This window comes from Dasypus novemcinctus, chromosome 5 (assembly GCF_030445035.2).
Source record: "Dasypus novemcinctus isolate mDasNov1 chromosome 5, mDasNov1.1.hap2, whole genome shotgun sequence".
NCBI classification, from domain to species: Eukaryota; Metazoa; Chordata; class Mammalia; order Cingulata; family Dasypodidae; genus Dasypus; species Dasypus novemcinctus.
Genome location: NC_080677.1, coordinates 22,474,312 through 22,495,163, shown reverse-complemented (window position 1 = coordinate 22,495,163; position 20,852 = coordinate 22,474,312). Strand labels below are relative to the sequence as shown.

The 20,852-nt window shown below is 41.6% G+C and overlaps 1 protein-coding gene across 1 annotated transcript in view; it reads right to left on the bottom strand.

Moving 5' to 3' along the window:
* AOAH (acyloxyacyl hydrolase) overlaps positions 1–20,852 on the bottom strand; it is a 216,151-nt gene that overhangs the window by 159,118 nt on the left and 36,181 nt on the right. The window contains exons 3-4 of the mRNA XM_058296776.2: positions 17,049–17,115; positions 8,533–8,632 (exon numbers count right to left, since the gene is read on the bottom strand). Of these exons, the coding sequence (XP_058152759.1) occupies positions 8,533–8,632; positions 17,049–17,115 (167 nt within the window). The remainder of the gene's footprint in view (positions 1–8,532; positions 8,633–17,048; positions 17,116–20,852) is intronic.

The following is a 20,852-nucleotide window of genomic DNA, read 5'->3' as shown; positions in this document are numbered from 1 at the left end:
TGTGAAGAGCTGGAGGGCTGAAGTTCAAAGCCCTGGGTTGAGTTCAAGTTTTACTCCCTAGTAACAGGATCTGGGTCAAGCCCTTAAGCTTCTACTGCAAAATATGTTTGAGAATTATACTTGTAAAACAGAGTTTGGCCCCATGATACTGGATCAGAGTCAGAGACATCAATCAGTATGAACTCATGTTTATATATGTATGTGTGTGTATACACACACAGAAGGATGAGTAGATGCAAACATAAGTATGTATTCACGAGTTGTATATATGTATTTTTCCCTAGCTCTGCTAATTAAGACAGCCAAGAAACAATGACATTCCTGTAGCAATGAACATACTTGGTGTCCAGATACTGGTTTCTAATACCGTTCTCCCATGAAAGCAACCAGGTCTCCTTGGAGAAATGGCTGATTCTCAGACTAGGGCAGAAAAAAATGCAAATGAAGCTGGAGCATCTTTTAGAATCAGAAAGCAAGGAAGTCCTCAAAAAATGAAAGACTAGAGAAATGTCATAGAGACATAGAGTCAAACTGGAAAGATTTCCCAGTGGCCAAATCTGGAACAATTTGAGCAGCAAAATAAATAAGGTACTATAGGATTAAAATTCAAAGTATAATACATGTGTATATATCTACATGAACCCATATTGATATAAATAAATGATTGAACAAATAAATAAATGGGGAAGAAGAGACACATCTTGTAGCAGTTTGATATTATTGTGAGTTTCAAAAATAGATATTGGATAATGTTTGTAAACTGGTCTGTCCCTCTGGGCATATTAGATTATATTGGATTCAGAGGTTTCACTTTTACTTGATTAAATAATGATTAAGGCTTTGATTGGGCCATGTCAGTAGGACATTTCATCCTTGCCCCCTTGGTGGGTGGGAACTCACAGAGAAAGGACATGGTAAAGTACAGAGTTGGGAGTTTTTGAGCTGGAGCCTGGGAAGTAAGCACACAGAGGAGCAGAGCTGCTGAGCTTGGAGAGAATTGTGCCCTGGGGAGAGAGACAGAGCCAGTAGCCTGATAGTCTACAGCTGGCCTTGTGGAGAGAACAGGGCAGCTGAGCCCAGAGAGAAACAAGCCTCAGGAAGAGAAGAACCCAGGAAGCCTGATCTCTTGCAGATGTCAGCAGTCATCTTGCTCCAACACATAGCAACAGACTATGGTGAGGGAAGTAACATATGCTTTATGGCCTGGTTATGTAAGCTTCTACCCAAAATAGATATCCTTTATAAAACCAACAGATTTCTGGCATTTTGCATTAGCACCCCTTTGGTTGACTAATACACATCTTTACAGAAGAATTCCAAGTCATATACATAGATACTCCCTTCTCCAGGTGGCAGAACTGAGCTTTCTCCACCTCTGCAGTGTGGGTTGGACTTAGTGGATGATCTGCTTCCAAAGAACAGAGCATGGGAAAGGAAATCTAACTTTACATGGAGACACCACCTGGCAAACACGACCTCACACAAGTGTACAAGTTTCACTTCCCCAGGGAAGTCATGTGGATAATATGTCCCCCTGATAAAATGGGGTGAGAAGGGCACCTCGCCTCTTTGGCGTTCTATCCCAAACCCAGTGTAATCATGAGGAAAACCCAGTGTAATCACGAGGAAAACATCAGATAAACTTAATTTGAGGGACGTTCTACAAAATAGTTCACCAGTCCACCTCAAAACTGTCAAGGACATGAGAAACAAAGAAAGATCCTTTCCAGACAAGAATAGACTATGACAACTGAGTGCAATGTAGTGTCTGGGATTGGATCCTGGAACAGGAAATGGACTATTTTAAAATTATACTTATTTTTTTATTAGAGAAGTTTTGGGTTTACTGAACAGTCATGCATAAAATAGAGGATTACCACATTCCACCCTGTTATTAACACTTTGTATTGTCGGTATGGTATATTTGTTACAATTGATGAAGGCACATTTTTATAATCATACTATTATAGCCTGCGGTTTAACTTAGGGTTCACTGTGTTGTGCAGTTCCATGAATTCTGTTTTTTTAATTTTGTTTTCTAGTAACACATATCCAATCTAAAATTTCCCCTTTGAGCCACATTAAAATATATAATTCAGTGCTGTTAATTTTTTCCTGCTATTTATTTTGTAATACTATTTTAAAATTATTTTTTTAAAAGATACTTAGATTACATAAATGTTACATAAAAAATGTAGGGGATTCCCATATGCCCCACTGAAATTTACTGATTAATGGATCATAGAAAATACTCAATTTCCGGTCCATCTGTGATTTTTCCCGTAAATCTCACTACTTGAAACCTTCTATTAAGAGATAACAGATGCTTTATTTGACATGTAACATTAAAAAAAAAAAAGTAAATTCCTGATGTCTGCTCATTTATTTTTCAGTCAAGGAAGAATGTGTCATTCTTCTAAGAATGAGAACAAACTTCCTCCCTGCCATAGCTATTGATGTCAGCTTCTTGGTTGTTTGGATCCCAGGGAAACATGAAATCCCTGTGCATGCACCGGAGAGCTCCTGGCTCCTGTAGAAAGGACTTCCCACCTTGGAAAGGCCATTTCCTAGTCCAGGTTGCCCTCCCCAGGCGGCAGGTCTGCCCCAGCAGTTTACGTGGGCTGGAGGTCCCTGGGAAATGAAAACCCATCTCCATGCAGGGCCCATATTCTGGATACAGTTTCCTTTTAATATGGATCAGAGTGGTGGAAAGTAAGCTTTGAGTGTGCCATTGGGATGTTTGTAATTGAAGTGTGTCCCGCTGCAGGTTAGGAAGGGAGATCTCAGAGTTAGGCGAGGGAGCAGCGTAAACCTGAGGAGGCTACTGGCTGCTCTGCCGGAGGCCCCACCAGACCCCTACATTGTAACATTGTGAGCTGAACAGAGAGGCTTACAGGGCCAGAGGGTACACGAGGGTGCCACATTCTGTTTTCAGTTTGAGGGCTGTGGTGTCAGAATCACTCCGACACACATACTTACACACACAGATGTACCAACAGCCAATGCCCCATTTCCTGTGCAAATGAAGAGCGGGTTGGTAAGAAGAATTCCCCCAAGCAGGGAACATACATTTGTGAGGTTTGGTCTTTGTAAGCACACTGCAATTTTCTTTTCTCTCCCCTCCATGTCTTCCCTTCCTTTCTCCCCACTTCTTTCCTTTTTTGATTGCCAGTCAAGCACTATGGATTGTGTTTTGCTTAAATTAATTATAAATGTCATTTTTGGATGGGCAGGAAGTGGGTCTGGGATTTTCACTGTGCTGCAGATGCTCAACAAGTGATTCAGTGAGATCCCCAAGTGTGGCTCCGCCTTTTACTTTCATTCCCTATAAGAGCTGGAGGACTGCGGCTCTTCCTTGCTTGTTTCTTCCCTGCCAGCTCCCACGCCAGGGGGACCCCCTCAATCCCTCCGTCTCCACAGCATGCACATCTCTGGGCTTAGCTAAACCTGGGGGGATGGTGGTGGCTTGTATTTTACCAGAATCCAAAATACAAGACAAGTAGGAAATGGCAGGTGCGGTGTCCTGTATGTGAGGAATCAGCTGTTCTAGGCGTGGTGATTTGGTGCTTTTTGGTTCTAAGTAACAAAACCCAAGGAGCACCAGTGAGGCATGAAACACAGTGAGTAAGACACTGGGCTCTAAAGGCAAGCAGTCTTGGGCTGAATCCTCTCTGCCGTCTACCTGTATAAACCTGGCAAATCCCTTACAGTCTCAGTTTGCTCATCTGTAAAAAAAAATACATACCTCATCATGTTATTTTCAGGATTAAATGTGATCACATATGTAAAGTGCAGTGGCTGGCATGCTAGTAATATATATTTGCTGCTGCTTTTCCCATGTTATCCATGTAACAAGTAAGTGCCTGGTGTAATGGAGGGAAAAAGAAGGGCAAAATAAAGACTTGCTACCCCCATATGCTTACATCCCAATGAGGAAAGCTGCAGAACCTTAATATTTCAATAGCGCCTTGCCTCAGTTTCCTCATCTATAAAACATGCATATCTATTTTGTAAGGTTAAATGAATTCATATATGTAAAACGCTTAGAACAATACCTGACACATTGTAAGTACTCAAAAAAAGTTCTTATTATCATGACGATGGTTGTTAGGAGAGTTAACCTTTGTTTTTGGAGAACTAGGAGTTATTTCAGGGAGAAGGAGCACTGCTGAGATGGGCTTGGGAACGGGCATGGCGCTGATAAGGGCATTCTGGGTGGAGGGAATGGTTAAGACCAAGGGTGCAGAGTGGGAAAAGTTGGGGTGGACTCGAGAGAGAGTCAGTCACTTCCTATTTGCATGCAACATGGGATACAGTAGAATAAGAGTGGAAGAAAACTCCGAAAAAACTTTTGGAGGGTCCTAAAATGTTAAGCAAAGCTTTGTACTTAATTTTGTGGGCAAAGTGGAGATAGTAAGCTGGGGACAAGAAAATGACCAGAGGTATGCATTGGGAAAATTAGTCTGGCTATACGGTAAAAAAAATCAGGATTTCTATTAGTACAAAATGACTCATTCATTCATTCATTCATTCACTCATTCATTCAACAAATATTTCTTTGCTATGTATAAGGTACCATCCTAGGTATCTGGTATGGAGTGGTGAATGAGTCAGCATCCAACTTCCTGGGAGAGACACACAGGCAATCAATCACGCTGGAAGTTATATGATTTAAGATGGAGCAGGTTCAATGAAGGGACAACAGGAGCTATGACAAGAGGAGTATTACATAGGAGTTGGGATGGCCTGCCCGAAGAAGTAATTTGTAAGCCAAGGGCTTAAGGATGAGGAGGAATCCACCAAGTTGGAGGACAGAGGGAGAAATTCCTTCCAGGCAGAAGGGGTAGGAGCAGGCATGATCAAATTGATCTTATAGAAAGTATTTCTGGGGTCAAGGTGGAAATTTGATGGAAAAAAGGGCAAGAGCAAAACTGGCTGGACTACTTAGGAAGTGATAGCAGGAGTTACATCAAAAGATGATTGTATGAATCCTACACACCAGACAGTGAACCACAAAAACCTAGATGAATCTCCTAGACAAAAGAAGCCAGACACAAAGGAGAACATTCTATTTGATTCCATTTATGTGTAGTTCAGGAATATAATTTTATGTAAATTAATCTGTGGTGATAGATTTCTCAATAGTGGCTACCTTCGTAGGGTATTTGATTTGATTGATCATGAGGAAGACTTTTGGGGAGCTATGGCAGTTTGATATTATTTATAAATCCCCAAAAGAGAAAGATTATGTTTGTAAACCAGTCTATTCCTCTGGGTGTGATAACTTTTGTATTTCAAAGGTTTAAGTTTACTTGATAAAATCAATTTGGGGCTTTTGAGTCAACCATGTCAGTAGGGCATAACTCAGGTTGAGTCCCTGCCTCCTCGGTGGGCTGATATAAATGGACACTCACTCAAGAAGACAGAAGAAGAGAGAGAGAGCTCTGTCATATTTGATCCTTGGGCCTTGGGGAGAAAGTGATAGTTTTCTGCTGAAGAGAACAGAGCAGCTAAGCAACTGAGAAGGCCCAGAAAGAAACAAGCCCAATACTAGAGACTGATATAGGAAGCCCTGAGAGACCAGGCAGAGATCACCTGCCATCTTGCTCCACATGTGGGAAAGAGTGGTGAGAAAGCAGCCTTGAGTTGAACTCTTTGGGGCCTCTTTTACCCCAAATAAATATCCTTTATAAAAGCCAACAGATTTCTGGTACTTTGCATCAGCACCCCTTTGGCTGACTAATACAAGGGCTAAAAAACGCTCTCCATCTCCATCTCCATCTATGTTTTTAAAAGTTTACTAATTCACAAATGCTCTGTAGGAACTGTTTGTATATTGTAGAAATGAGAAAAGGCCCCATATATACCATTTAAAAAATATGTGCTCACAATGTAATATTATAGGGGAAAGTAAGGTACAAAATCGTGCATGCAACATTATCATAGCTTTCAAAGAAATTATTAATATAATAGAATTTATTAAAAAATTTGAAGTGAAAACTGTAGACCTTTGAACGTCGGTTGTTTCTGGTGGTGGAATTTCCCTCGATTGTTGTGAGGCGCTGCCCAAAGGGCTAAGAGCCCAACCTCTGGGAGCAAGGACAAGCACTGAAGGCCAGTTCTGTTCCTTCCCGTGGAGTGCCTCTCAGCAAGTTGCATAATGTCTCTAACTCTCAGTTTCCTCAACTGTGAAGATGGGGTCATAATGGAGGCAGCACCTTAGATCAGATAATTAGGGTGATCTGAGGACTAAAGAAGCTGAGGAACAAGCCTCGGGGCCCAGCACCCAGCCGCAGGGAGGGCTCAGGGAACGGCAGTTACTGCTGCTAAAGGAGACCTTGGAGGCAGATGGGGACTGACACTACCCAGACGGCTATGCCCACTGTCCCTTTTGTCTAGCTATCTGCAGAGGTGGAGGCTGGCGAGGGGGGTTTGAGGAGGAGGGGATAAAGGGTTGATTAGAGAGAACTTTCCTGAATGCCCAGCTCTGGTAGAAGCTGAACATTTCTGGGAGGAAATCCTTTGCCTCCCCCCACATCCTAGGAGCATGGGCAAATTGATGTGGAGTTGGGAATTGAAAAGAGGGTTGTGACAGGATGACAAGAAAACAAGGAAATTTGGACTAGAATCTTCACAGCTTATAAAAATAAAGAACTGTATAAAAATATCATTTTAAGTGGGATAGTTTAAAAGTGAATATTTTATGGCTATATATTGCTGTGGGTATAATGGATATATAATGTGATGTGTTATTTAAGTATATATAGAAGTTGCACAAACCCACATCACTTGCCTTCCTGCCCAGAGAAATGTTTTCTCCTTACATTATGAAATGGCAAATGGATTGTTTTAGTTTGCAAAAGGGCTACCAATGCAAAGTACCAGAAATGGGTTGGCTTTTAGAAAGGGAATTTATTTGGGGTAAAAGCTTACAGTTCCAAGACTGTGGAAAGTCAAACCAAGGCACCATCAGAGATGCTTTTTTACCAAAGTCAGCTTCCACTTGGCGGGGTAGGCCTCCAATCTCTGCTGAGCTCTCTACCTTCCCCTCCAGAGTCTATTTCTCTCAGAGCACAGCTCCAGGAGCTCAGCTGTCAGCTATAAGGCACAGACTCCTTTCTTGAGCTGCTCTGAGGGCCCGTGCTTAAGCAATCCTCTACTCTTCTCTCTCATGGCACAATCAAATATGGTGGCTTCCTTTGCAAGAGGGCAGAGATTCAACCTGAGTTGACATAGTCCAATCAAAAGCCCTAAATTGATCCAAGTAATCTAATCAAAGTCTCATCAACCCACCAACTTTAATGCAATCAAAAGGTATTATACCCAAAGGTATAGATTAGTTAAAAAATATAAATTTTTTTGGATTCTTAAAATAATTTCAAACTGCCATATTCACAAACCATTTGCCCACATGAAAACTTTTTTTTAATTAAAAATAATGAACTCCTCTAGAAATCACGGGAATCCACAGCTTCTAATGTGGAAGCAGGGAAAATTTAATGGACACTTAGCCAGAGACCAAGGAAGCATGAAATACCCAGTACCCCAAACATTTGCATCCTTTTCTTTCTGCTGAAGGAGACAGTCTTATGATATTTAATATTGTGAATCAACAAAATCATGTTACTTATTTAGGCCACAAAATGTTGAAATGAACTTTATTTCAATCCTAATAAAAAAAGAAACCACAGTGAAACAGAAACTTTACAGCACTGGGAAAGGAGGAATAGAAATAGTTTTTTACAGGAAGCTCCTGAAAATTGATATTGTGAAGCCTTCTTGGATTTAGTATTATACTCTTATTCATAGTGTGGGTAGGGAGTTATGTCAACATTTGCAACCTTATCTCTGGATGCAGTACAATTAAAAATTTCCAAAAATGATATAATGCAGACAGGGTATTCTGATCAGCTATCTCCTATCTCTGAATAATAATGATATTGACAATAATTACACTAGCTCCCATTTTAACTAAAACTATTTTATGTAGCAGGCATTGTGCTAAGCATTTTACATGTATTAGCTCACCTACTCCCCACAACACACCTATGCAGGAAATATTATTATTACACCCATTTCACGGATGAGAATAATAAAGCTCAAACTAGAATGACCAAGTGTCCAGGTTTTTCCAGGACTGAGGGATTTCCTCGGACAGGGGACTTTACATGCTAAAACCAGGCAAGTTCTGGGAATACCGTAATCTACCAAAGTGACTTGCCTGATTTGCAAGTGGCAGAGTGGGATTTGAACCTGTTTCTCTGGCCAGTCAGATTTCCTCCCTCCCTCAGCTCAGCGCAAGGTTCCAGGCCACAATGAGTTGAACAGCAAAGACATCCTTTGGCAGCATGGAGGGAGGAATTTAGGTTGAAACTGAGGTATATTATTTCAGGCACTATAATTGAAAATGTCACCTTGCCTTTCCCTGTCTCTAAACCACTGGGTGAGAGAAGACAAATCTCCCTTTATAACATTTCCCAAGGGCTTATACCTCCCGGCAATCTGACTATCAGAGCAAAAAATCCCACTCACCTTGGGAGAGGGGTAGAGATGACACAAGGGTTGGCCGGTGTCCTGTTTACAAAACTCCAGAGAGTGACACACCACATCGGCATTCATATTAGCGCTAAGCCTGGGGGAAATGGGGCAAAACAAAGGCTATTGAGATCTCTCAGGCGTCAGAAACTCAAAGCCATTTCACAGAAAGGTAAATGCCCACAATGGATTCTAATACCCTCAACTCATTTCACTGTAGCTTTCTGTAGCTGCTGGATCATAACGATTTCCTGCCACAACATGCTCAACTACATTTAGAATAAGATTCTGGAGGGCAGGGAGAGGGGGGTGGCGCGAAAAGAGTTGAGCTGTGATTCATCCTTCCACACTGGCACTGTGATTCTTTTTAGGAGAGGCCGCAAATAAATTTGGGAAAGGAAAATCAACAGGGTGTAATTTGATGAGAATGATATTTTGAAGTTACTGGGCCTTACACAAAAATCGTTTATGATATAGCCTGAAGGACTTAAAATTATTTTCTTCAGCATAATCCAAATAATCTCTTCCCCTTTAAATTGAACATACTTCTTATTCTTACAGAAGAAAATATAACATAGTTGACTTGTTTTCTCCCCTAGGAATGGTGTATGGATGGCATTTTCTAAGTGATTTGGTTCACATCTGGGTTTGAAGGGGCTGCAATAAACCTCTTATATCCATTTTCTCTTTGTTGCCCACAAAATTCTTCTTACTGAAGCAGGTTAGTAAGATAGGGAATCAACAGATGGATGGGGAACCTGGCAAGAAGTCCACCAGGACATCGATAACCCCAAGATGGCGGCTGGAAGACCCTCCCCAAGATTCTGTCACTCAGAAGAAGACTTCCTCCGGAAGCCAGGAGAAGCCTGGATATTCCCCAAGGACTTTATCATTGGGCCCTCCTGGGAGATTGATGGGGGAAGTAAGCAACCAAAACGGTGAACAGCTGGAACGCCTCCCCTGCCGTTAGCAAAGGGGTGGGATAAGTACCAGTTCAAAAGCCAGGGGCAAGGCCTGAATGAGCTCTCTTCCTCTCTCCTGCTCTCTTGCCTCTGGACCCGGACTCCAGCTGCCTCTCCCCTGCTTGGCTCACCACACAAGTAGAACCTGGGCACTTATATCCTATAAGGGGAAATTGTAGCCTGTCAGTCAGCCCTCTTTACCACTTCTCAGCCCCTTCCTTTCTACCTGGGACTGCTGATCTGTTATTTTCTCCCATTTCTCTTCCTTTCCTACCTAAATAAATTACTGACCTAACTCACCCGGCATACTCTTGAAATTCATTTCTGCAGCATAGCCAAGAACCTAAACGAAATCTGGTAACATTACCAGAAAGAATGAGTGGAATGGGCTGCCTAGAATGAAGGAATAAGTGAAGTGTGGAGTTTAGTAAATTTCCCAAGTAAAATTATTGTTAAGCCAAAACATAACAAACCCCCCAGAAACACAGGCTGTAAGTACCCAAGGAGACTAATCTGTGTGTTACATGCAAGACAGTTGCAGATTAGTAAAAAATACTTCTGAGGTTTCTTTCCAGCTCCCGCGATCACTGACCAGCCTCCCTTCAGGCACAGGTTCCCGGCGGCCGTGTTAATGCTCCGACACTTCGTGCCTTGGCCAGTTGTTGGGATCTCACAGACTATCAAGCTGTACCAGATTCTCTTTTATGGAAATTTGGACTTGGTATTAAAAAGTTATACTTGATCCACAACTTTTACTATACACGTCTTGTTTATATATATTCATATATAAATGATATAAAGATAATAAGGTGGGTTGGAGGAAAATACTTTGTCTTTAGTAGTAATATTTTGACAAATGCTCTTTAATCATTAGTTTAAAATGTTTAACAACAATGCAAGGTATTGGTGGGAGGGTGAGTGATGAGAGTCCTGTTTGATGCTAGTATGTTTGTTTTGTAAGTTCACAACTATTACTATACACTTATTGTTATGTATGTTTATGTGTGAATGATATAGTTCAATAAATTAAAAAAAAAAGTAATACTTGAGTCTGGGCTGTGCTCAGCATAAGAGGAACTGTACAGTCTTGGGGACTGTAATGTAGTCACTTCCTGCCATGTGGACTAAGCTTCCGGATGGGGGTTCGTGGGGGACAGAATACAGAATCTCTGTAGTGAGGAAGCCTGGGGAGAGCATGTTCCATTGCTTCTGACAGGTTCCTGGCTCTGAAGCCTGAATATTCCCCTGCCTTCCAGGTCCATGGTTTGTTCCATGTGCTTTATAATAAATCCACTCCAGTTCCCTCAGCCTCAAATATTACAACCACCACCTCTACAACGACTACTATTACTATCACCTTTCTTCTTCTCTTCATGACCCTTCTCTTCCTCCTTCTTCATCTTCATAAGCAAGGTCAAATTGTTTCTGCTTCTTGTGAGGAAAGCAGTCGCAACCCACAGCCGGGCCAGAACTGGCTGGCACGGGGATGCCTTTTGGGAGCCGGCTGGGCATACGTCACTGAATCTGCTCTCCCCACTCTCTTCCTGTCCCTGCTTTATTTCCCTGATACATTGAGTCTTGAGTAGGTTGCCTACTCATCCAAAGGAATTTTACACTTGGACATGTGGAATAACAAACGAGATTTAGAAAGATAAAATAAACACAAAGAACGAACAAAGCAAAACAAAAACCAAAAAATCCAAAATCACTACACCCCAGGTGTCATTAGTGAGAAAGTAGCAGTCTTAATGGCTGAACATAAACCTATTTTCTAAAATCTCTAATCTTATCTTGTAATAAACTCCCCAAATGTGAGGAGAGACCCTGAGAGTTTATTTATACCATGCACCTTCCTCTAGAAAGAATTAGCTTATGTTACTCAAAGTGTCTTATCAAAGCCCATCAGAGAAAGTCACAGAGATCTCCAACTACTTTAGGGGTCACTAGCGTTTGAGAACGTAGGCTGGGACCACAGCATCCAAGTGTTGTTCCAGCTGGGTGAGATTAACAATGTAGTTGGCAGTTAGTTTATCAACCTTTTGTGAGTACTTGAGTTAAGAGGGAAAATGACTTCATTATGAGAGTCACCTGCTCAGCTCCAGGGTCCCTTCATCGGGCCGACTTAGAGTAGAAAAGGGAACCACATTGTCTAAGCAGTAGGATAAGCTGTTTGTCACAGATAAAGTCCATTACCAAACTAATGTCTAACAAGGGTCAGTAAATCAAGAGAGTAAATCAGGATCTAGTTTTATACATCTGGTCTCAACTTAATGGTTCATTTATTTAACTGATGACTGCTGTCTTTATGCAGGTATGGTATTTAGTGAACTCAGGAGAGTGATAAATAGAGCTTGGTGGTTTTCTTGGTTGAGGCTAATATTCCATCTGTGGGAATCCAGGACCACCAGAGCCAACTCTGAGCCAATAGGTCCCACCTGAGCCAAGACCTATTCTCTTGCATTCACTTTTCCCCCCAGATAGAACACAATTTCAAGGAAGAGAACTTGAATGGGGGCGTGGAGAAGCTGGCCACTCAGTCAGACTGTAGGCTGGTAATCTTTGAGCTGGCGAACATGGGAGGGAAGCTGGATATGTGGTGTCCCTCCTGGCATTTCCAAGACCACAGTTTCATCTTCAAAAGACTGAGAGTGATGGCGGCGGACTCGGCCCAGTGGTTAGGGCGTCCGTCTGTCACATGGGAGGTCCACGGTTCAAACCCCGGGCCTCCTTGACCCATGTGGAGCTGGCCATGCGCAGTGCTGAGTCCCACGTGCAAGGAGTGCAACCCATAAGGAGAGCCGCCCAGCACAAAAGAAAGTGCAGCCTGCCCAGGAATGGTGTCGCACACACAGAGAGCTGACACAAGATGACGCAACAAAAAGAAACAGATTCCCGTGCCGCTGACAACAACAGAAGTGGACAAAGACGCAGCAAATGACACAGAGAACGGACAACTGGGGTGGGGAGAGAAGGAGAGAGAAATAAATAAATAAATAAATAAATAAATATAGTCTAGATCTGGGGTTCCATGGACCCTTTTTCCAGTCAGGTGAAAACCATGGACCCCTTACTAAGGCCATACTATACTGTGTATTATTTCATAAATACACCTGCACTGACACATCCTCAGAAAAATAATGTTTTTTTTTTTAAATAATTTCAACTCCAGCTCATGAACCCCTGGTTAAGAATTCCTTGTCTAGACATACCTAGAGAACTGAAAGAGGATCCAACTTGTTACTGTGTCCCATTTTTGGTCCCAATATCACTCCCTATAATAAATGATTAATATTTCTATGACTCTCATAACTTGTGAACAGCACACGTATTACTTTGCATTTTGGTGTTTAAAAATATTAGGGAAGAGGACTTGGCCCAGTGGTTAAGGTGTCTGCCTACCACATGGGAGGTCTGCGGTTCAAACCCCGGGCCTCCTTGACCCGTGTGCAGCTGGCCCATGCGCAGTGCTGATGCAAGCAAGGAGTGCCCTGCCACACAGGGGTGTCCCCCGCGTAGGGGAGCCCCACGCGCAAGGAGTGCGCCCCGTAAAGGAGAGCTGCCCAGCATGAAAGAAAGTGCAGCCTGCCCAGGAATGGTACTGCACACACGGAGAGCTGACACAACAAGATGATGCAACAAAAAGAGACACAGATTCCCGTGCCGCTGACAACAACAGAAGCGGACAAAGAAGAACATGCAGCAAATAGACACAGAGAACAGACAACTGGGGGGGGAAGGGGAGAGAAAGAAATAAAATAAATAAATCTTTTAAAAAAAATTAAAAATAAAATAAAAATATTAATTACATTTAAAGCATGTCATGATTTTAAAAAAACCCTGTTTTGTATTTTTTTCTTTAAAAAATTGTAGTAATTTACGCTTCTCCCGATCTCTGAGAGGCCCTGGGTTTGGGACACTAGACCTGATGATTTCAAGGGCTTGCATCAAGAGCCGCCAGTGAGGTGACAGGGAGGTGAGACCCAGAGGAGGTGAGAGGCAGGTTTGTCTCAGTGGAGGTCAGGCCCCGCAGAGGCCATGGCTGGCCCGGGTCGGGGCTGCCCCCTGAAGGAGCCCCCGTTTGAGCTCACTAGGGCTGCTGCAACCAAGCACTCCAAACAGGGAGGCTTAAAACAGCAGAAATCACAGTTCTGGAGACCGGAAGTCCGAAATCAAGGTATCGGCAGGCCTGGCTCCCTCTGAAACCTGACCGGGAGGGGCCTTCCTTGCCACTCCCAGCTTCTGGTGTTTGTGGCCCTCCGTGGCTTCTCCTCTCATCTCTCTGCACCCGATTTTCCCCTTCTTTTAAGAGCACCAGCCATCTGAGGGCTGCCCAACTCCAGTTGAGCCTCATGTTAACGAAAAACGTTTTCAAAGACCCTATTACCAAATAATGTCACATTCGTGGGACTGGGGGCTGCAACTTGAACATGTCTTTTGGGGGGACACAATTCAAACCATAGCACCCCTTCCTTGCATGACCCAGGTTCTCGGGGACACCCCTGTGCTCTCAGGTGTCCTGCTTCCTTACGGCATCGGGTGGCAATGCCTGAGGGTAGGAAGGGTAATTGCTGAATAATTAGTCCATGAATCCTGGAGAACTGACTGGTGGGAAATAGCGAGGGGCTGGGGGTGGCAGATGCCCTCTCAGGAAATTCATTTAATATGGGAAGACGTTCAAGCAAAACTAAATCAGGAGGTAGTCCTTTTCAGGGTCTACCTCGACCCAGAACTCTACCTGATTGATTAAAACAAGCTGGAAGAAGAGCACGCCACATGAGGAGAAGTTTCTGTCAGCACACAGTTAAGACAGGCACTGGAAAATTACAGACAAAAATAAAGTGGTCTTTATTTTTGAATGAAGAAGGATCATTTGTTTATCTTTTTTTGAAGTGCACTGACCACCTCATGTGAAAGAATTTGTCATATTAAAAATTAAAAAAAAATTACATCTACCCTCCCCGCCCACAACTCAGGAAGTTGGTCCCTCTTTCTGCGGCTTGCCAGACCAATTCTTTTTGCACCCCTGTGCCCATTTATTGGAGATAAGGACTGCCTCTTGGACAGGTCACAGTTGCAGGGCCTGGCACAGAGTCTGTCTGTCCCCTCTCTGACCCTTGTGCGGATCTGACCCTCGCAGGAATCACTCCTCAGCCAGCTGCAGAAGAGCAGCAGGTTTCCCCGCTGGGGCTTACCCCAGGCCACCTGCTCCTTACTCAGCAGGTTGCTCTTGGTAGCTGTTCTCTGGCACCCCCTTTTGGACACCTGTGGGTACTGCCCTCTGGTTCCCATGTTTCCCCCTTGTCTGGCCGGTTCCCTATTTAAGTGCGACAGAAACTCTCTGTACAAGTCGACATTCCCCCCCTCCCCAGCACCTGGCTTATTTCACGTTTGTAAACATATTCACTGAACAGGCTAAAAGGTTTATTTTTTTTTTCAGCCTTAATACTTTCAATTAATTTTTTTTGGAGCAGTCCAGTCAGAGTTCATCTGTAGTCATAATTTTGTTCATTTTGAGAATTCATTAATTCACCAAACATTAACTGACGGTCTTTTATGCTCAGGTACTGCACCAGGCCCTGGAGATACAAAGTTTTCTCCCTCCCTCTTTCCCACCTTTCTTCTAGAACATATATCCAGTGTTTTGCTAAGTACCAGGAAATACAAAGATGAATATGAACAGCTCTCGGAAGGTTTTTGATCTGGTTAGTAACTCAGAGAAGCAAATGGATAATTAAATTATAAAGATGCATTGTTGCTGTGATAGGATTTTGCACAGGGTTCTAGGAAAGCACGTGCATGTGTGTATGTGTCGGGGCGGTGGGGAGTACGTATCCCAGGCTGGGGATGGTTCAGGAAAGCTTCCAGTTGAAGGGACCCTGGAGCTGAGGTCTGAGGAAGTAGGGTTTTGTTGGGCTAGAGGTTTTGGATGTGCGGAGCAGAGGGAAACATCTGATGCAAACGTCCTGAGGCAAAAAAATCCTCCTGGTGTGTGGGTAGAACTACAAGCTGTTAGGAGTGTGGCGTGCAATGGAGTAGCAAGGGATGAGTCTGGAAGTGTCTTCGGGCACCAGCTCATAAACAGCCTTCCGTATGGGGAGAAGGAATCTTGCAAAAAATGCAGTCTTTGGAGAATTTTATGTCAGGGAGTGCCATAGCTAGATTTGCATTAAAAAGGTATTTGGCCAGCTATAATGTGGATTATGGGATTGCAGGGCAATGAGCAAGCCTGAAGGCAGGGAGGTATTCACTAAAGGCAGAATCCCTGCCTTCCGAACACGCACAGTCCAATGCTGGTAATGAATCCTTTACCCTGAGAGAGTGAAGGCAGTATGAACAGATGCTGGGGCAAGGCATGATGGAACACAGATTAGCTCTCTGGCCCGAAGGACTTTAAGTTCCTTCTATCTTTAAAATTCTGTCACTCTAGACCATCTTGTTGTGGAAGGCGATGCTGTCCTCTCAGCATCTCTGCTCTAAGGCTAATGGCCTATTCGACCACGTAAGAATGCTCACAGCGGAGCCGTTCGTAAGAGGGGAAACAGGAAACATCAAACACGCAGCAGTGGGAGAGCGAGTGAATGAACTCTGGTGGAGACACAGTGGAATTTTTGTACATAGTCAAAATGAGAGACAGAAATACAACGAGGTCAATGAGTCTTCGGCACATAAATTTAAGTGGTAAGTCCCCAAAGAGTATATAAAATACGATACCCTTTATAAAGTAAAAATAATAAAAATAAAAATACATGCTTTGTAGGAATGTATACACATATATTAAATAAATAAAACTATAGAAAAAGGAAAGCAAGAGAAGGATGATCATGGAATTTAGGACAATGGTTACTTGATTGGGGAAAAGCATGAGAATACAGTAGAGGGACCATGTGGTTAGAGTAATTCATTGTCAATGTCTTCGACTTTGTTCTGAATGGTGGGTTAGGGAGCTTATTATATGATTCAAAATAGCTAAGCAAATACATAATAAACATAAGAAAGTCACGTATGGATTATTGATCAGAGAATGTCATGAACTGAGAAATGGGATTTATCTGATTATGCATCCCTGAGCTCAAAGAAGAAAAAGGATAAAAGAAAGAGAGCAGACAAAGATAACAGTCAACTTACAGGCATACAGGTTGGGGCAGGGCAGAGGAGAGGGCTGGGGAAACCAGCAAACAGGAAGAAAGAAGAGAAGAACCTGCTAAGAAAAGAGCATGGCCTGAGAATCCAGGGGGCTGGGGAAGGGCCTTTGAGTTGCTCAGGAGAAAGAGCCAGAGCCTGTGTTCAGCCAGTAGGGGAAGGGTCATTTTGTTTGCTGGCATTGTTTTTGAAATTCCTTCTGAAAGTTTCTTGGAGAGAAACTGAACCAGATTGCCACACTCTAATTCCCTAGAATGACAGAGGATCCAAACAGAATCTCAATTTTTGGACTTTTAACAAGAACTGGAGTAAAGGCATCAAGATGAGAATAAAGCTTCCTGCCTTCCAGTTTTCTTGTTTCCTCCCATGTCCCAGCACCTGAATCATATTTCTACGCCACAATATACTCACAGTTTTATGATGTCTGATCCAAACATGTGAATCACTGAATAGCAGGTGGTTTTCAAGAACAGTTTTTCTAAAAAAAATAGAGGAGAGATAAACTATTTTTTCATGGTGATGAATTTAACACACATTAATAATTTACTAGGATTAAAACTGAGTGATTAATTTGGGATGAACTAGAGTGATTAATTTTAAGGTTCAGGAATATGTTATAGTTATTGTGTCCATTAAAATAGTTTATGTGATTGCCACTGTGTTTACTGTGTGAGTTAAAGATCACCAGTTTATTATAAAAATACAGTTCCATTTTGAGATTAATTTATTTTTTTACAGCAGCAACTATTTTAATGTTGGCTAAGGTCTCATTTGTTGAAGATGAAGGAAACAGGACTTGCATTAAAGTAAATAATCTGAAATATAGCTCTGTTAGAAATGTTTTCTGGTATTCATTTTGGGAAAGAAAAAACGTCACTTGGGCTATTTTGTTTTGTTTTTTTTTGCTGTTATCTCTGAGATAAAAAGAGATCACTGTCACAGGTGTCCCTGTACTGCCATCTACACCACAGAGGACACACACACACACACACAAGCTTTTTAAATTGATTTGCCTTCACAATGAAACCCATTAACTCTTTAGTCCTGTTTCTCTAGTTTGTGAATCTACTATGGATAATTCAATTTAATACCGAAACATAGGCAGGGCAGATGACTTGTCTTGGGAAGAGCCCAGAAACCCTGCTAGAGGAGAATTTATTTTCTTATGCGTTCCAAATTTTGCACGCAGGCCTTGCTGGAAGTAGGGTGGTGAATCAACAGGGTAAATACGCAGAACTCTTCCTGGCACTCAGTTTCACTCAGGAGTAAATAATGTTAAATATTACTTGCATATTGAAACAGAGAGACTTTCCTGTCATTTGTTTTTTCACAATAAAGTATAAAACTTCGAATACATTTTGCTCTTGAAACCATATACCCACATTACTGCTGACATTACAGAAGTAAAAAGGATTTTCAGAGAATACTATGAATAACTGTATGGTGACAAATTAGATAACCTAGATGAAATAGACAAATTCTTAGAAAGACACAAACTGAGACTGACTCAAGAAAAAATAGAAAATCTGAAGAGACCTGTAATAAGTAAAGATATTGGATAAGTAATAAAAAAAAAAACTTCCCATAAAGAAAAGCCCAAGATAAGATGCTGTCACTGGTGAATTCTAGCAAACATTTAGAGAAGAATAAATTCTTCACAAACTTTTCCAAAATAGAGAAGAGGAGGGAAAACTTCTCAACTCATTCTGTAAGGTCAGTACTACCCTGATACCAAAACAAGACAAAGATATCTCAAGGAAAGAACATTACAGGCTAATATCTCTTATGAAATAGGAATAAAAATCCTCAACAATATACTGTCAAGTCCAGCAATACATAAAAAAACACAAAAAACGATTATACACCATGACCAAGTGGGATTTATGACAGGAATGAAATGTTGGTTTTACATCCAACAATTAATGTAATACCCTACATCTGTAAAATAAAGGGGGAAAAAGCCACATGATCATCCAATAGATGAAAAAAAGCATTTGATAAAATACAACAAAATTTCATGTTAAAATACATTCAACAAACTAGGAATGGAAAGGAACTTCCTCAACCTGGTAAAGGTCATCTATTAAAAAAAAAAAATTCACATTATACTTTGTGGGGAGATGTTGAATGCTGTCCTTTAAACCAGGATCAAGGCAAGGATATTCACTTTCACCACTTCTATACAACATTGTACTAGAGGACCTAACCAGGACAATTAGCCAAGAAAATGAAATAAAGAAACCCAACTGGAAAAGAAGAAGTAACACCTATCTCTATTTGCAGATGACATGATCTTATGTATAGAAAATCCTAAGGAATTCATTAAAAAAAACCACTGGAAATAATAAATGAATTCAACAAGGTTGCAGGAAACAAGATCAATATACAAAGACCCATTGTATTTCTACGTAGCAGCAAAAAGCTAATGAAAAAATGAAATGAAAAAACCATTCCGTTACAATAGCATCGAAAAGAATTAAATACCTAGGAATAAATTGAACAAAAAAGTACAAAACTTGTACCAGAAAACTACACGCCGTTCTTGAAGAATATTAAAGAAGACATAAATAAATGGAAAGACATCCCATATTCATGGATCAGCAGATTTAATATTGTTAAGTGACAATATTGTCTAAATTTATCTACCAATCCAGTGTGATCCCTATCAAAATCCCAGTTGACTCCTTTTACAGACATTGACCAGATGATCCTGAAATTCAAATGGAAATTCAAGGGACCCATATTAGCCAAAAACAATCTTGAAAAAGAAAATTGTAAGAAGTGTGGAGGACTCACACTTCCTAATTTCAAAATTTAATACAAAACTGTAATAATCAAGATATTGTGGGGAAACGGACTTGGCCCAGTGGTTAGGGCGTCCGCCTACCACATGGGAGGTCCGCGGTTCAAACCCTGGGCCTCCTTGACCGGTGTGGAGCTGCCCATGCACCGTGCTGATGCGCGCACGAGTGCCCTGCCATGCAGGGGTGTCCCCCATAGGGGAGCCCCACGTGCAAGGAGTGCGCCCCGTAAGGAGAGCCGCCCAGCGCTAAAGGAAGTGCAGCCTGCCCAGGAATGGCACCGCCCACACTTCCCGTGCTGCTGATGACAACAGAAGCGGACAAAGAAACAAGATGCAGCAAATAGACACAGAGAACAGACAAATGGGGGAGGGGAGGGAATTAAATAAATAAATAAATCTTAAAAAAAAAAAAAAGATATTGTGGTACTGACATATGTTTAGACATATAGGCCAAAGGAATAAAATTGAGAGTCCAGAAATTAATCCATACATCTATGACCAGATGATTTTTGATTAAGTGTGTCAAGACCATTCAATGGAGAAAGAAAATATTTTTCAATAAATGGTGCTAGGACAAGTGGATAGTCACATGCAAAAGAATGAAGTTAGACCCTATCTTATATCACATATAAAAATTAACACAAATGGTTCAAAGGCCTAAATGTAAGAGCTAAAACTATAAAACTGTTAGAACCAGACAGGTGTAAATCTTCGTGACTTTAGATTAGGCAATTTTTCTTAAATATGATACCAAAGCACATTGAGAGAAAAAATGTATATATTGGACTTCATCAAAATTAAAAAAACTTTTGTGCTTCAAAATACTCCATTAAGAAAGTAGGTGTAGATGTGGCTCGAGCAATTGAGTGCCTGCTTTCCATGTGGGAAGTCCCAGTCCAGTTTCCCATGCCTCCTAAATACAAAAAACAAACAACAAGCAAACAGGTGAGGAAATCAACTCAGGGAAGTTGATGTGGCTCAATGGTTGAGTGCCGGCTTCCCACTTACAAGGTCTCCTTCATTTCCCGGCCTTGGTACCTCAAAAAAAAAAAAAAAAAAAAAAAAAAAGTGAACAGACAACCCCCCAAATGGGGAGAAGTTTTACAATTCATGTATCTGATATGGGATTTGTATCCAGAATACATAAAGAAGTACTATACCTAATAAAATGACAAGTAGCCCAATTAAAAAATGGGCTAATGGCTTGAATATACGTTTCTTCAAAAATGGCCAAGGCAAGCACATAAAAAGATGCTCAATATCACTAGGGAAATGCAAATCAAAATCGCAGTGAAATACTATTTCATACTCACTATGTTTGCTATAATAAAAACAACAGATAAGAAGAAGTTTGGTGAGGATATGGAAAAATTGGAATGTTTGTGATTGGCCAGTGAGAAAGTAAAATGGTG